Here is a 17,848-nt window from a genome sequence, read left to right as displayed (position 1 = left end):
CACAAATAACAAGAATCAACCTTATCTAGGACTTTGCTCATTGAGGAGTACTAGAGAGGAATACCGTGTAGATGGTACATTTTAGGTAGCATTGCTAGCTATATATGACTATAACAAACATGATCAAATGTGTGAAGTCATTCCTTCCCCCAAGAACTGACCCTCTCCAAGCACTGGACTCCGTGGAACATGTAAAGATGAGCTCACAGGCCCTGGGGAGAGAACCTCTGGCCCAGAGTAAGCCTCTGAGCTACGGTGTGAATGGGTTAACTGAAGTGGCTCATGGGAAACAGGAGAAGGTAAATGAAGCAAATATTCTTATCATAAACAACACGTCAAAGACTGATATCATTCTAACCCCACATCCACCAAGGACGTGATTTGAATATCAAAGTGAATTTTGAGAATAACAATGTAAAATATTTTCAAGGGAAATTATTAAGGCTTGCTTCCTTTGGAAACTTTAAACATATTCAGAGATCTTTTGATTGATAACATGTTTTAATAAAATTTAAAATGTAAAATTAAATGAATATATGATTTCTTAGAGTTAGCTGCTAAAGTGTAAGAAAAAGAGACTCAGAATTAGGCTAGTTGGTGTGCACGAAACATGTTTTACCGAGGAACGAAGCTCTGGCTGACCATGGCAGTAACTACATTGATTATACGAATTTTATCAGCTTTCTTCACTTTCCTGCCAAACCATTTAGCTCTTATATCAGTACTTCTTTCTCCTTTCAAATAAATGACAACCAGATCCTGTGTCAGAATATAATTTTCTAAAGCATTTCCCTACCAAGACTTCTAATAACAGCAGCAACTCCATTTTTCATTGTAAATCAAGTGAGTGATGCTCTGTTTCATACACTGTTATTTTCCTAGTTTGTCCATTCTCCTAGGGACACCAGCAGCTATGTACAGATGAACAGCAAGGATGTTAATGTCCTCTGTTCTCACCTAACAGGGAGAGACATTTGTTTTCAGTTTGTATTTCCTCCTCAGAGATGGAGATAAAGATTTATAGGGGGACATATGTATAATGTAACCTGAAACAGGTTCCTCCAGAATCAACATGTCAAACGAAGTCATCAGAGATGTTGGGCAAAGAAGCCCATGGGAGGAAAACACTGCATGTCAGAGAGAGAAGGAAAACAATGATAAGAGCAGAGTCCAGTGTCCAGTACATTCAAGAGGTCAGCCAGGCCTTATAGATATTTTCAGGAGAATTAAGTGAATATATATCACATCCTTAACAACAACAACAACAAACTACAATCTACTTACGTATTTCTAGTATCTAAGACCAAAGAAGGGAAGATCTAACCCAAAAATAAGATTAACATAATTTGAAGTGTTTGACATCACTCTGGGGAAAACTGGCCCAGGGAATGAAGGGCAGAGCTCAAGTTCTGGGTCATCCATTTTTTTTTAGTTATAGAGAATTAGCTCCTCTAACTGCACTCAATTTTCTATCTGTGAAATAGAGAGTGGAAACAGTCTTTTAGGATGGCTGCCAAGATGGTACCAGGAGATGAACCACTGGCTGCAACAATTATTTCCCATGGCTCTCAGGGAATAAAAAGAAGAAAAATATTTTTGGTCAAATTCCAAGTGTGTTATAGTTGGTTAGAGAGAGAGTAAATCCACTTTTAAGATGGGCAGGTAATAATAGGTCCATAGATAACAGAGTTATCAGACCTCAGAGATAAATGATCCCCCAGCTTTCTATAAATAGGACATATATTTTGTTTGTTCCCCACTAATGTAATGCTCAATGCATTGTCATAATTATGTTTAAGAAATAGAATTATAGTACTTGATGTGGTTCCATGTCTGTTTCCTTCAATAGTAATGAAAGTCTGGAAGGAGCTGTCTTTCACGGGCATCCATCTCTGCAAAGTAGTGTTCCAAGACTGAAATACAAGAGTAATGCTGATGCAGCTGTCCTTCTCTGCTAATGCTCTGGTCCCCATTCCCCTTCCGGGACTTTCACTTTTGCTGCTACTTTGATGCCTACTGTCCATCTGCCCCTTTCTCTTCTGGACGGTTTATTACTTCCAGTAAGCTCTTATATGGTTTATCATGGAAACTGTGAGTATATCTATTGTGATTTCACAGTTAAATTGAGGGCGCAGTCTACCAGTCTTTTTTCATGCTTGTGAGTGATACTTTGTGCAGCAGTTTTTATGAGTTAAGTAATAAAATCACAGTCAAGTGTCCACTTGCATCGAAGCCTTTTACTGCCATAAAGAATCACAGCCCTGGGTACTTAGATTGAAGGATCTTCACGGAAGGCGCACTATGGACTTTCACTATGCCTAAATCAAGATTTCAAAGAAACAAAGGTTCTAACAAACCTTACAGTGTACTGCATTTAGGTCTAATGGCACATTGATTTCTGCTGATCTTTGTCAAAGCAATTGTAAAGGAGCTAAAGAGAGTTCGGAAAGCAAAGGAAAGAAATTCTAGGCAAGTAGAGAAGGGTTACCACCTCCACACACCACGCCTTCCAGGTCCTCACAGTGGCGGTTGTCACACTCACAGGTCTTGCCGTACACCCGGCGGTCCCCCGGTGGGTAGCAAGTGCACTTTCCACATTCACATCTGCCTGCAAAGGGTCGAGAGGACGCACACTGGTTAGGAGATGCACAGGCTCGGAAGGCACCCGGGAACAAGCACGGAATCAAACCCGAATCTCCCCACCAGTTCTCGGCCATGCTCAATTACAGTTCAGCAAACACTTTTTCTAACCTGCCCAAGGAAGTCAGGATTTGGTGTGAGAGTGGCTGGCTCAGAAGGCATTCACGCTGGCGAGTTCTACCCTTGTTTTACTCAGCTTTGAAAATCCCATGGGCCATGTGAAGAAATATTTGCAGGTATACTTCAGTGGACATTCTAGTGATTATTTGTAGTAATTTTAGAGTTTGTAGAATTCACTTTAATGTGGATCACAAGCCAAAACACATGACCCCCAAAACCTTATAATTTTCAGCTTAAAATCTCAAAGTACAGACTTTGTTGGAACGCGTTTGGTTCCGTTAGCCAGTCTCTTCACTAGTAATATCATGATGATTTTCATTATTTTTTTCTTGAGCTGTAACTACATATCCAACACTATAATTCTTCACATTACATCTTTTGTTCTCCCTGTACCTACACATTAACTAACATTACTATCATTTTACTAACCAGGAAACTGAGACATATTAAGGTAAATATGCTGTTTGGGGAGAACCAGCTAGTAAGGAATAGAATCAAACTTCACATCCAATGTCATTAACCTTAAAGCTAGTCCACCCACCCATGAAGCCATATCTCATCTTCATACACTCATAACACTGCATCGGGAGGCTACATAAAAAAGAAAATTCCTTTTGCCTAAGGAATCATACTGGCTTGCCAGAAATTCAGCCCGGTGCCAGTGCTCCCAGAAATCTGTTACTTTCCTTCATTAGCCCAGCCACCATAGTCACACACCCACTGAAGTGATCCTAAGGTGCTTTTGGCTGACCCTGCAATGATGTTCACCATTCTGTTGCTGCACTTGTGTCTTGTTAAAGAAATTCTGAGTTGGTAGATGACGCAGGAAAGAAAAATTAGTATTTGGAATCATGTCATTTCAGAGCTGTAATTAGGGATAATCACATGCAGTGATTCACAATCTTTTTGGCAGAAGTGGTGGGGTCAGGGTCCTTTTGAGCATCTGGTGGGCTGGAGATGCAGCTCAGTGGCACTGTGCCTGCCTGACAAGTCCTGAGTTCGATCCCCGGTACCAGAAAAAAAAATCTGGCTTGGAGAATCTGGTGAAGGATGAGGCACTAGATTGGGCTGTTCTGGTTTCCCCTCAACGAATTACTTTCAATTTGAGGTACAGTACTTGGAGTACTTGGAGTACAGTACAGTACAGGAGGTAGGGGCCACTTCACAAGGGGATTCCCTTTCCCTTTCCCTTTGTTGGCCCAAACTGGACAGAGCAATGCTCTTGGCCAGAGACCTGATTGCTGAAGGTGAAAGCAAAGGGCCAGGCTGTGTAGATGAGCAGCCAGAGCCTCAGCAGAGCAGGGAGTGGGCACAGAAGCTGTCCTCAGCATGCAGCACCCGCACTGCAAAAGGACAGCAGGGAGGACAGGAGCGTGGCAGTCCCTTGCTTCCCAGGCTACTTAGGGCTGCTGAGCCAGACTTGCACTGTGAGCCTGCACCCTTCCACTAACACACTGTCCATCCCACTTAATCTGCAGCCTAGAACCTTAGCTGAAGGGAGCTACAGTACAAGGCTCAGAGATGCTGGCCACAAGCTAAATTTCAGTTACCCTAGAGAAGTGAGGTCAAGAAATGTATTGCATATCAGGTGACTGTAGTGAATAGAAATCATTAACTACTATTTTGAAAACTGCTAAGAGAATAGATTTTAAGTAGTCCTACCACCAGACATTAAGTACATAAGGTAACACATATGCCAATTAGTTTTGTATAGCTATTCCATAATCATCTATATTTTAAATAATAGATTATACAAAATAAATACATACAATTTTTGCCAATTTAAGTAATTTAATTTTTAACAAAAATCTCTAAATGGGAGAATTCAGATCTATCTCTGGAAAAGCATCAGTACTCTTTCTTTCTCCCTTCCTTCCTTCCCTTCTTCCTTCCTTCCTTCCTTCCTTTGTAAAACATCAGAAGGCTCCATTATGTCTTCCTTCTTTTTATGTAATATTGTGTAAAAGGTGAAGAAACTCAATCATGTCAGAGTTAACAAGTTACTTGAGGTCACCTAACTAGAAACTAGTTAGCACTGGCTAGAAGCCCAGTATTCTTAGTGCACAAACACTCTAACCATCATCATGGATGGGTGCGTGAATGGATCCAATAATGCTGACTGCAGAGAGAAACAAACGTTGAGACCCCAGAAGTGTGGTGGTTCATTATTCCTCATGGGCAGTTGTGAGAAACCGTTATTACCAATCACATTAATCTAAGGTATAACACATTCTTAATTACAAATAGTGTTTACATTTCAAGTCATATGCATTGATGATGACACATTTATTCACACGTTAAAGCACACAGTAATTCTCCTGAATATGAATTATTGGTTCCTGTGCCTCTTTGGAAGGGATAAACTAAATATTGGCATCAGTGTCAAGATATCAGTATTTCATTATATTCATTGTTGATATTCTTATGTTATATTTCTTGTATAAAGTTAGAGGGTAAAGTGTTAACATTCTGTCCAGAAACATTGTATTTCCTAATAGTTTGTAATTCACATATCTTTTACAACTGTATATTATGGGCAGGAAGAAGAAATAATTCACTTTTTGCAATTCTTTTTTCAACATATATCTATTGGAACTTCTTTTTTTTAACGAACATATTAAGGCAAGTATTAGCCTAATTAACTCTATATGTGCAAATCTAATATACTCTATAGGATATAGTGTCTTCTAATGGAAAGGCAAAACACACAATATCTGAAAAGGTTAATTTATTGTAAATAGAAAGGTAAAGAAGACTTTGTCTACCCCTGAATCCTGGGTTGTCAAAGACTTCATGAACAAAACCCAGACTGCACAAGAGATAATACAAACAGTCAACAACTGGGATCTCATCCTATTAAAAGACTTTTGCACTGCAAGCGAAATCACCCACAGAGTGGGAAAAAATTTCTAGACAGTAGTCCCTCAGACAAAGGACTAATATCTAGAACATACAATGAATTGGAAAAAATAAGATGCCCCTCCCAAATTTAAAGACTCAATCCAAAACTGGGCATCTGAAATGAATAGACACTTCTCAGGAGAAGAAGTACAAATGGCAAATAAATAAAAGAAAAAGTGTTCAACATCACTGGTCATCTGAAAGATCCAAATTAAAACAATGCTGACATGCCATCTCACTCCAAAAAGAATGGGTAACATGAAGAAATCAATCAACAGCAAATGCTGGCAGTGATGTAGGGAAAGAGGAACCCTTTTCCACTGTTGGAGGGAGTGCAGACGGGTGCAACCATTGTGGAAATCAGTGTGGAGGTTTCTCAAGAAACTAGGATTAGAGGTCCCTTTTGACCCAGCTATTCCTCTTCTAGGTATCTTCCCAGAAGAATTAAAAGCATCATATCACAGTGATATATGTGTACCCATGTTTATAGCAACGCAATTTGTAACAGCTAAATCTTGGAAACAACTTAAATGCCCACCAACCAATGAATGGATAAAGAAGATGTAGTTTTTCTATACAATGGAGTACTACTTAGCCATAAAGGAGGATAAACGAGACATTTATAGCTAAATGGATGTACCTTGAAGCTATACTCTTAAGTGAAATAAATTGGACACACATGTGTAAATATCACATGTCTCTCTGGTATAAGAAAATGAAAATGTAAATAGGGACCAAAATGTATAATAGACAATGTGAAATGAGAAAAAAATCATTCAGGGACAGGGATTTAGCTCAGTGGTTCTGGTGCCTGCCTTGCAAGTGCAAAGTCCCGAGTTCGATCCCAGGTACCAAAAAAGAAAAAATCATTCAATAGGAAGGGAGAACTAGAGAGGGGAAGAGGGAAAGGAAGGAAAAAGAAAAAAATGAGAAAAGAAGGAACAAAGGAAAACTGGAAACAGGGAGGTAAAATAAGGAAGTGGAAGAGGGGTTGAAGGGAAGGGAGGGGAATGGGAAAAAAAGGAATCAAGATACATCATGTAATTCCCTATGATGAATGTGATCATTATGTAAATCTAAATTGTACCAATAAAATTAAAAATGATAATAAAAAAGAAAGGTAAAGAAAAATAAATTCCTCATGCAGCCCACATTTTAAAGCATATTATTCTTCTGTCTTAAATCAAAACTTCTGTCACTGCCAAAAGTAGCTATCATTTTTAGTTCAGACACTATCATATACCTGTCATATAAATTCCCAATCATCCTTCAAGATCCCAGGTAAATTCCACCAAATATGATATGTACACTCTTTTATGCACTTTCTCAGATACAGCAAAATTAACTGCACTTCTTTTGTGTTCTCATGATTCTGAATCAATATTTATTGAATGAATGCATTAAACAATAATAATTTCTGAATAGTTTACTTATATGCAAATGTGAGTTTAAATGGCAGGACTTGAATTTGAAATAGGATGTTGAAATAGAATAGCACTTCCCATGGCTTGAATACCTTCATTCATGTTTAGAATTAACAGAGCAACTGAATAGGTCCTACATCAAATTCACTTCTTTATTGACAAATTTATTCCTTCTTCCTGAGTCCTTTATTTAAAAAAATGTTCCATCCTCCAGTCTGTCATTAAATCTAAAAAGCATATTTGATTTTTCTTCTTTTACATAACGATTAACTTTATTTCAAAATTTCACAAAATTCACTTTCTTAAAACATATTTATGATTAATGTCCTTACATAACTCCTCCTGCAGACCCATGTGACCTTAAAGACAAGATCATATTTCTTCTCTGACTTCTGCATACTTGGTCTGATGTAATTTTGCCAGCACAAATCCGATTGCCATAGTGGACTCCTGTTGAAGTCATGACATAGGGGCCGTGTTTCTTTCTTCTGCTGTACATCCTAGCCAGTGTTCAATAGCCAGCTCAAATCTAATCCCCTCTGGGAAATCTTTGCTCATCCTGTTCCGTTATCTGGCAGAATTCCTCCTTCATTCTGAGCGGTAGTACTCTGCCCACCCCATTAGTAGAGCCCTGATTTTACACTAGACAAGTAAATGTCTGAAACCTATCATGAAACTGGATCTTCACAGTTCACACACAATGAACTCTATATCTTGTTAGCAGTCAGCAATATTTCCTGTCGATGAAGTAGACATACACATTTATTGACTTTTTTTAAACAAGAAATTGAGTCCAATACCCTTCTTTCATTTATTAGATGAGATTATTATTTTAATGACTGTTTTAAGGTTCTGGAGATTTAACTATGGCTTCTCAAATGACTATAAAATTAATATTCTCATAAATAAGATTGATAAACTAGAAAGCCTGAATTTCTAGCTATTAATACTATTTTTTCTAGGTTTAAGTACTATTTTATACCACATATTGAGAAGAAAATCTTGAAAAAAGGGACATCCAAAGAAGTAAAAGTAAACCAAGTAATTTACAAGCCATTCATGAACAGAGAGAAAGGAGGATGGAAATAATATGTGAGGTTAAAAATTCAGTCAACATCTCTAATATGGTTCAGCCGAAACCTACTTGGAATGTACTGTGTCTGCCTACTCCTATTAGATGTTACTAACATAGATAATCTTTAAGCATATACAAAATTCTGTCTAATAAAACCTTTTTATAAAGGGTAGTAAATTTTTATAAATTATGTTTTAAGGAAAGAATGATGTACTAAGGCAGATATATGAAAGTTCTGATAAAAACAGTTTACTTGTACATTTCTCATTTGACAGTTCATTTTTGCAAGATGTAAAAAAATTCTAAGTCAAGACACTGACAAAATGTATAGTTTATGGCTTTATGAACAGCTAGTCATTTTAACAAATAAACATTTCACCTAATTTAAATATTTTAAGTGTAAATGTATATTTTCCCACAATTATTAAGATTTAAGATAAACATCTTCTTTCAAAAGTCTTTCTACCACAACTAAAATAAACTTTAAAAATTCTAGTTTACTTGCTTCAAATTATTTTTTTCTTTTATTGGTACATTTTAGGTATACAATAATTTACATTTATGACTGGGAACTTGTACCTGTACATGATGTATCTTGGTTCTTATTTTTTCCCCATTCCCCTGTTCTCCCTTCACCCCCTCCACCTTTCCTTAGTTACAAAGACTTTGTTTCCATTTTTTCCTTTTCTCATATTTTTTCCTTTCCCTTCTTTCCTTTCCCCTACCCCTCCCACTAATAAATGATAATGCGAAGTAGGAAGAAAAGCTTCAAATTATTCTTACATGAAAATCAAAAAAATATTTATTAAGCATGTTTTTTATGTAAAGTACTTCAATAGATATGGGAATGTACTGCTGAACAAAAGATACATGTTTGTAATTTTTCCCCATAGAGCTTATCTCATTTCATTAACTACAAATATGAATGTCTGAGAATAATTACATTACCAAATATTAAATACTTGTTTTGAACAATATTATAGACTTATAATAAAAATTACCATTAGTGTAAAATGAATATTATTAGAATTAGTACATGAAAGTTCAATATATTTTTAATAAATTTTAATGTTTTGTAAAATATATATACAACTAAAATTTGCAAGGTATTCTCTCATTTCAACCTTAAACCCAATCTCTCTCTCCTTTCTCTTTCTCTCTCTCTCTCTCATCTAAATTGTCTCAAAATCTTAAAAATCATTCAATAAAGGAGACTTAAAATATCAGAGTAATCTTGAGTAGTGCTACACATATCACTCTTTTAAATGTGAAAAAATCCTGGCAATAAAACTCTACTCTGAGTTTATCAAACAGCCAGCATTCACATATGTGTTTCTCCAGGTTCCTTACCTTACCTGTAAGGTCGGGACACCCTCTTCCCTATCAATGCACTGACTTCAAATGTCATCTCAACTTCGTCTTTGAAAATATAATATGTCATCAGTTTTTCTTTAAATGAGCAACACATCAGAGAAGTTAAATCTCAAAAGTAGTTAGAGGAAGCAGGAGAAAGAGGAGGAAGAGGACAAAGTTTCCAGTGAGGAAAACCTAATGATCGATTCCCTGTACCATCTTATACCATCTCTTAAAAGCCGTTAAGGGTTGATCACTTTTGGAAAACACATTCCTCCAGGGAATGCTAACTATCCCTGTGTTACTACCCCAGTGTTAACTTCATACTTACTATTTCTTCTCTAACCACTTGGCTGGCTTCTCATAATTAGATAAGTACCAAATCTTGGAACCCCCCAATGCCCAGCTCTTAACCTTCTTTATTCTGTGCTTCCCCAAATCATATCTCATCCTAAGGACTCAATAACTGTCTTACATGATGCAGATTCTCAACTATATCATTGATCTAGGTTCAACCCCAGTGGACAGACTGTTCCATAGATTTGTACAAAGAATATCACAAATATATATATATATATATACAATAATTCATTCAAACAATATTCCACATCATAGTTAATAGGAAGTGATTTAAGTTAGAGATGAGAGAAAGATGCTTGTAACAATTGGTATGCTTTAAGTGCAATGTAATGAAAATTAGATAAAAATATTATTAGCACATGGTATACTTTTATGTGCAAAATAAAAATTGCAAATACATTTAAAAGAATAAGACATTTCATTAAGCTATCTAGTAAAAAATTAAACAGAAATGACTACTTTTCATGTACCAACAGTAACCCAATCTAATACAATAGAAAAATGCTTCATGCAGAAGAACATTAGCAACATAAAATAAATGAATTTAAATTGTGTTATACCATAAAGTTACACTGAAGGCCATAAAAGAAGATCTGTAATTTTTTAAAAGATGTACTTTGTATTACATAGGAAGAAAATGTCAGATCCACATAAATGGTGTTTGAGCAAATAAATATGAAAAATTAACAATTTGAATTATAATTAAGATCTTTATGTTCATTAAAATAATAAGAGTTAAAAGGTAAGACACACAATATAGCAACACATCTGTCTGACAACTACCTCTTGTCCAAACTATATGAAGGACTCTAACAACAATAACAATAACAAATACAAACAATCTTTAAATATGTAGGCAAGAGATCTGAATAGGCTCTTCTGCAAGTGGGAGATGGGGTGACCAGTAAACATAGAAGAAAATGCTCCTTCTCTTATTCATATGGAAAATGTGAACTAAAGCCCAATGAAATTCTAACCCAAACCAATCAGGTAAACACTTTAAAATGAACATAATAAGCACTGGCAATAATTTAGAAGTAAGACATGTCTGATAGAGAGGAAGTATGCACTGTTTGAATATCAGGGGACTTCTGACATTATCTAGTAAAGTTGATTTGCATAATATGAGAACCAGCAATCCATCCAATTATTGGTTATATCCCCTAGAATAAACAGACATGCCTGCATGAGGAGATGTTCCAGTATAATCACAATACTATCTCTAACAGTCTCAGAGGAGAAATGTCCCAATGCTCATCACTTACAAAATACATATCAGTTGTGCTATTAAATAGAACACTGTGTAGCAATTGAAATGAAGGAATCACAAATACATGCAACTATGAATCTTAAGAACATTAGCACAAGAGTACAAGAAGACACCTGCTTACTATTTGATGCTGTAATGCCAAAATAGGCCAGTCTACAACCATAGTGTTTGAGAATACAAACTTAGGGGTGAGAATTTTAAGAATGGTTTAAATATGATTACCATGAATGAGAATAATAATTATCTTTTTAGGAGAGAAAGCAGATGAATGAGACAACATAGAGTTAATGGAATTTGGGCAATGTTTCTTTTCTACACTTAGATATGTGATTGCTTTATAATATTCCATAATGCTGTAAATAAATGTGTTCTATAATTTATTGGCCATGATGGATTTATCAAAATTATACCTTCAGTATAACTGGTGAGGCACATTTTAAAAAATAAACAGTTTCTTAACTCCTTTCAATGAAATAAATTTCCAGTGGACTCAACATTTAAATGTAAAAGTTTAAATCACAAAAGTCTAGACAGGAATAGAGATTTGAGTTTTCATAATCCTTGGGCAGAAAAAGTCTACTTGAAATGACCAAAAGCCAGAACATAATGGAAAATATTGATAAATTTGATAAAATTTTACTATTTGATAGAATTAAACACATTGATTGTCAACATATTATTTATATCTTTTAGGAAATTCCATGGAAATAAACTACAATTGAAACAATTATATTTTTGTGATGCTATCATGTTCATTCAAATACAAAAAATTTCAACAATCTGCAAGTTATTAAAATTTTACTTGGTATATCCTGGAAGAAACCTTGTTTCAGGGTTTTAAAAAAATTTGCACACAAGATACTGCAAGACATATGCAAACAAAATGCCATTATCTTAACACTTAAAGACAAAAGTTGGGGCGGGGGATTTAGCTCAGTGGTTTCACCGCCTGCTGCACAAGCGCAAGGACCCAAGTTCAATCCCCGGTACCAAAAAAAAAGACGAAAGTAGATCCTTTCATTTGAACTTACAGGATAGTTTAGAACAGCCCAATTATAAGACAAAAAAAAACCATGGAGACCTTTATAAATGTACATTTTTAAGAATGTACACATAAAATACATTAACAATTTGTTCTTTCTCATTATTTCTAGAGAGGTATTAAGATAAAAATTATTTAATTATTTCAAAAATTTGGGAATTGTTAGAATAGTCATGGAGGACAATTAAGTCCAACCAATGCTACGATTTACAGACAGGGAAACTGAAGCTTTAAAAGGGAGAAAATATGGGGTTTTGTCAAGGTCACAGTGTGGAGGAAGGATGCCCAGGTCATCTCTCAAGATCAGGCAGTAAGGGAGGAGATGGAAAGGTCATTTCCTGTCCTTAATCGTTTATCTAACTAGTGTTTACTTCTTTAATAATAGAAATTCTTAGGTGGCTCTTTCCTAATGGTAATGCAGAGAGACCTAGAAGCAGTGCCTTGTAGAAAGCTGTTAATCTCTGGGAGAGGTCAATTTTCCAAAACTGGTAAAAGATTATGGGAAATTATGAAGGTGACAATCTCTGTTTTTCAGGCCAGATGTTGCTTCTTCCTCCTTTTTCTTCTTTCCTTCATAATCCACTTTTTTAATCTCTACTCCTTCCCTTGCCTCTGCAGCCACTATCACACATGCGCACACAGGCCCACACACACACACCCCTTTCTTACTCACCTGCTCACACTGAGAATTTCAGATGGGGATGATTAATCACATGGCACCACGTGGAGAACACACATGTGTTTTTGCTCAGGAATACACTGAACAAGACTCATTAATTCTATCTCGAATATTGACATTAATTTGATCGCTGTTCTATCATTCACTCAACAGCCACATTTTGAATATCAGTATGAGTTGAGCATTGTGCCAGGTTCAGGAAATGCAAACTTAAGGATATTTTAAACACTGTGAATAGCAGCAGCAAGAGTAAAGATAAAATACATGAGTACACCCAGACTGCAAAGCTAGAGAAAGTTTCTGGTGATGCAGAGTCCAGTCTTACAGTGATTGGTCTAGTGTTAGGAAGCAAAATAAATTATGCTGTGCTCTGGACTTAAATCTTGACACACCCACCAGTAAATGTGATTCATTTTTTTCCTTTTCTTATTTTTTTTTAAAGTTTTCTTTATCAGTGCATTGTGCAGTGCAGAATGTTTACATTGCCTGAGGGGAGTTAGCACATGTACATAACACATCTCAATTCCTTTCTTCATCCCCTTTCCCCTCCCATTTCCCCTCCATTCATCTCTTGATCCCTTTCCTATATGAGAAACATCTACCCCCCATTTCAATTATTTATCTTTTATTTTTCTCTTTATTTATATTTTTGGTTTCGCATGTAAGAGAAACCACACAATATTTAAGCTTCTGTGTCTTATTTATTTCACTTGACATTATAGTCACCCATAGAAATCAGTATGGAGATTCCTCAAAAGACAAACTAATAATTTCATCTGGCCCAGCTATTTCCACTTCAGGTATCTTCCCGAAAGAGTTAATGTCAACATGTAACAGTGATGCGTGCATATTCATGTTTACAGCAGTACAATTCCTAACAGCTTGAAAGTGGCCTGAATGTCCCTCCACAGGTGAATGGATAAATAATGTGGGATTTACACAAAATGGAGTACTATTTGGCCATAAAGAAAGTTAAACTTGAGTCATTTGTAGGAAAATGGATGCACCTTGAGACCATAATATTAAGTAAATGTGATTCTTTAGAAGAATAAATTAAAACTCTTTCATCATCATTGCATAAAGAAAATAACAATAACACTGATAATATGGGATTATCATAAAGCCTAAAGTAATGCATGCAAAGTACATAGCACATGGTAAGTGCTCAGCAAATGGGAGATATTGTTGTAATAAAACATATGCTAGGAGCCTTGAGTCTCAGTTACTTGGATAAAATTTGTTCACTTTCTTTCTCATTTCATTTTTCTATACAAGCAAAAAAACTATATTTCCTGATCCAGAATAAGATTATTGACAAATAGCTTGGGCTTATCAATGCACTTCCCTAGTGGTAGCAGCAGGAATGCTCTCTATGACCTTACTTTTTCCTTTTTCACTTTGTAAAATAGTAAATACCACACTTTCAGTACATGCTCAATAGTTGGAGAGTAATTAGAGGCTCACGTAAAACAGGAAAGAGATTAGCACTTCACTAACATAGTCCTGCCTTGCCTAAAATAATAGGTTTACCATAGCAACCTGATAGCACTAGAAAAAGCGCCTGCCAAAGGCATCCCAAGTTCCCTTGAAATGTCCATGAGAAAGAATTGAACGCATGAGAACTATAATATTCTGCACATTTCATTTATATAGAAATATTTTGGAGGGATAATAAAGTAATCTTGCTTCAGACATTTGCAAGGTAAGAGATACTTTCACTTCCCATTCTGAAACAGGCTGGGAAGCTACTTACAGTTCAAGCCACATTGACATTACACATCAATTGTCAGGGGAGGAAAAGTTGCTGGTGACTTTGGAATACAAATAAATGTCAATTCTGGTGTTTTTGCTTCATTATTACACAAGAATGAAAGTAATCATGGACCATATGAAGAATTAGATGTTGACCAAATGCTGTACTAATATAAAATTTTTGCATCTGCCCTACAGTGTCTAAAATTAAAATGGAACCAGTGTCCCTAGGCCTCGCTCTTCTCTGATGATTTTCCAGTGCAGCAAGCAAAACATCACAGAGCAGGTCATTTAGTCCTCCAAATTAGATTATCTCATTATTTCAACCTTAAGATAGTTGCTAAAATAAGACCAAAGTTATTTATTTGAGCTTCATTTTTGTAAACAAAAAATCCTATAAAGTAGGCAATAGTTTCATACTCATGTACAAATGTAACTCAGAAATGAAGTGACAGCTCAGCTTTAAAAGTCAGTGAATGACAGAGGTAAGCAATGTAGAGCTTAAGTAATTAAACTGCCGTAGCCCAAGGAAGCAGCCAATCTAAATGACAAATGGGATCTCCTTTGCCTTAGCTGGTACAGCCCATAGATAGGGTGTGGGGAAGTGTCTGGCTTCAGAAATAAGCTTTTGGATTTCTGCACATCTAAGTCCTACAAACGTGGAATTGTCTTCCGTATTGTCTTTAATGATTCCATTTCAGGTCTTAAATAACCACACCCCACTGTAATTTTCCATTAAAGTACTCTATGGGATAGATTGTACAGGATAGACACGGGCAGTGATTCCCCTCACTAGTGAGAGAAGCACTGTGATTTATTGCTGAGACATATGTTTCTACAGAGAATGTCTCTTGAAGGTGAGTTGATTTGGGCAAAGGAAGAATGGAATGGATTCAGCCTTGTGTCACTTTTTAAAATTATTTTTGACACTTGAAAGAATAAAAATTTTAAGTGAATATATCCTATCCTTACTATACATTTCAGGAGTGTTAAACTGTTTTGAAACAAGTGTGGACTTTCATCCCAAACCAAGGGCAATTTACAAATAGACTTTACAAAGTTGACAATGAAAGCAATAAAAATATACACAATAAAATTTTCATATACAGTGGACCCTTGACTTACAAACTCAACTCAGTCTCCATAGCTGATTGTAACTCAAGTTGGTCAGAGTCCTCTACATAGCTTTCAAAGTCTCTCTCCTGCATAATTTTAGTCCACACTTTCTTCCAGGAAGATCTCAGTATCCTTAGAGAGACATTGGCCCAGGATTTCTCAATTAACCCTACACAGGAAAGGATGTTGTAATATTCCTTCCAGAACTCTTTAAGGATTAAATTTGTATCTGAGACCACCTAGAAGCACAAGCAGCCAGAATTCAGGTCATAATTCAATACTTTGGTCATAAGTTAAAACTAAAATTTCAGTCAGAACCCAACTTGTTCAGATATCTGACCTGTCATAACTTGAGGGTCCACTGTGTAAGAAATTGCCTAATCTTCTAAAAATAAGGAAAAATTCACTTATAAAGCAATATTTTCTGCTGATAACTTAATTAGTCTTCGTTTCTGACTCTACCAACACTTATTTAAGCAAATTACAAAACATTAGAAATAACATTACAAACATAGAGGGTAGACATACATGAAAATGTAACTATGTCTCTATGCAATGTACATGTAAATTCAGGGCTGATCAAACTTATGTAAATAACTTATCCTCAAATATCAAAAAGCTCTTTGTACTATTCTTAAATCTTTTGAAGTTCAAAATTATTTCAAGATAAAAATTGTAATTTAAAAATATACAAGTAAAATGCTATACATAATTTATCTTGTAGCTAAATGTTATTTTTTAAAATAAGATCTTATCAATAATTATGTATTGATACACTCATGTACATATTTTATATCCAATTTTGGAGAATATTCTTTAGCGTCATACTCAGGATTTAAGTCATTTAATCAATAATTCTATTAAATATATTCAAAGCTTAGAATTTCTGCAGCTGAAAGTGCCAGAATCCCAATCATATTGAAGTTTAACGAGGTACTAGACTTTATTTTAAGACTTCTGACAGAAGCTAAACTGATGTAAGTAGTTCAAGGGTCCAAAACCTGGAATGGCAGTCAGAAGCCCCATTTTGGTTATAGGATTTTTGTTTTTGCTTTTTATCTAGCCTGGACATTATTTTTACTTCTCAAAGATATTTTCTGTCTACTACACAAAGATATTAACTAATTGAGCTCTAAGTATCTCAGAGGCAATCATTGAAAAGTGAACGAATTGGCTCCACCTATTATGTTTTCTCGTTTAATGTCCCAGATGGGTTTGATCACACGTGTCATTTTCTAGACTCTGATGGCAGCTATGATAGCATTATTTGAATTTTTTTTCTTAAAATCTATTACTCTGTAATGCAAATATAAACATCCTACTGCTTCACTCAACTTGTATTTAGATACTGACATTATCATCTTCATCACAAAAAGACAGCCAAATGCTGTGGTTTTCTATGAATCAGTTCAATTTCTAGAAACTAAGGTAAACATATCTGGCCACTGACTGGTAGTTAAGTACAGAAACACAGTTTCACATAATGGAATTTACCGGGACCATTAGTGATCCAGACCTGGGGAGCGACAGATATTCTCATATCCTAGCAAACATTTTCTGTAAATACAAAGGAAAGTAGTTTAAAAGCCATGGAATTAGTTCAGAAACTGTGGGAAGACATAAAAGAAAAATATCTCCTTGACCATCTTTTTCACCCAAAGATAACTGAGCAAGAACCCGTAAGAGAAGCCAGGCAGATTTCCACGAAAAACTTCGCAAGAAAAAACGAGTGATGGCCAAGTAAGTGAGGGTGCTCTACTTTCCTCAGACTCTACCTGATAAAAGGTAAGATGCCATTTTAATAAGAATATTAAACAAATAGTGATAGATGGACAGAAAAAGAGAAATGTGCTTCCAACTAAGGGAAAGAGGAGACTATTGGAAAAAAGAGCACTCAAAGGCATGTGATTATTTGTCTCTATTGACAATGAGAAAACCTCAGAAAATAAAGTCACTTGAAATGCAGTTTCTTTCTGAAATTGCTCACATCTCTCTAACTATGGAAAATATGTGATAAATGGTCATTTGCTTGAGCTAGAACTTGAGCTCAGTTTGGGGCCCATTGTATAATGAGCTAATAGTGCTGTAAGTCTCTCTCATTCAAATCTTCAATGAC

General features: G+C 35.6%; 1 protein-coding gene across 1 annotated transcript in view; it reads right to left on the bottom strand.

The window, feature by feature from the left end:
- Positions 1-17,848, bottom strand: part of Itgbl1 (integrin subunit beta like 1) — a 234,107-nt gene that overhangs the window by 20,077 nt on the left and 196,182 nt on the right. Inside the window, exon 8 of the mRNA XM_004858584.4 lies at positions 2,492-2,608. Coding sequence (XP_004858641.1) covers positions 2,492-2,608 — 117 coding nt within the window. The remainder of the gene's footprint in view (positions 1-2,491; positions 2,609-17,848) is intronic.

The sequence above is a fragment of the Heterocephalus glaber genome, unplaced genomic scaffold, assembly GCF_053883595.1.
Source record: "Heterocephalus glaber isolate CG9 unplaced genomic scaffold, H.glaber_assembly_v1.0 deba00001579, whole genome shotgun sequence".
Lineage (NCBI taxonomy): Eukaryota > Metazoa > Chordata > Mammalia > Rodentia > Bathyergidae > Heterocephalus > Heterocephalus glaber.
This window is presented reverse-complemented; position numbering and strand designations above follow the sequence as displayed.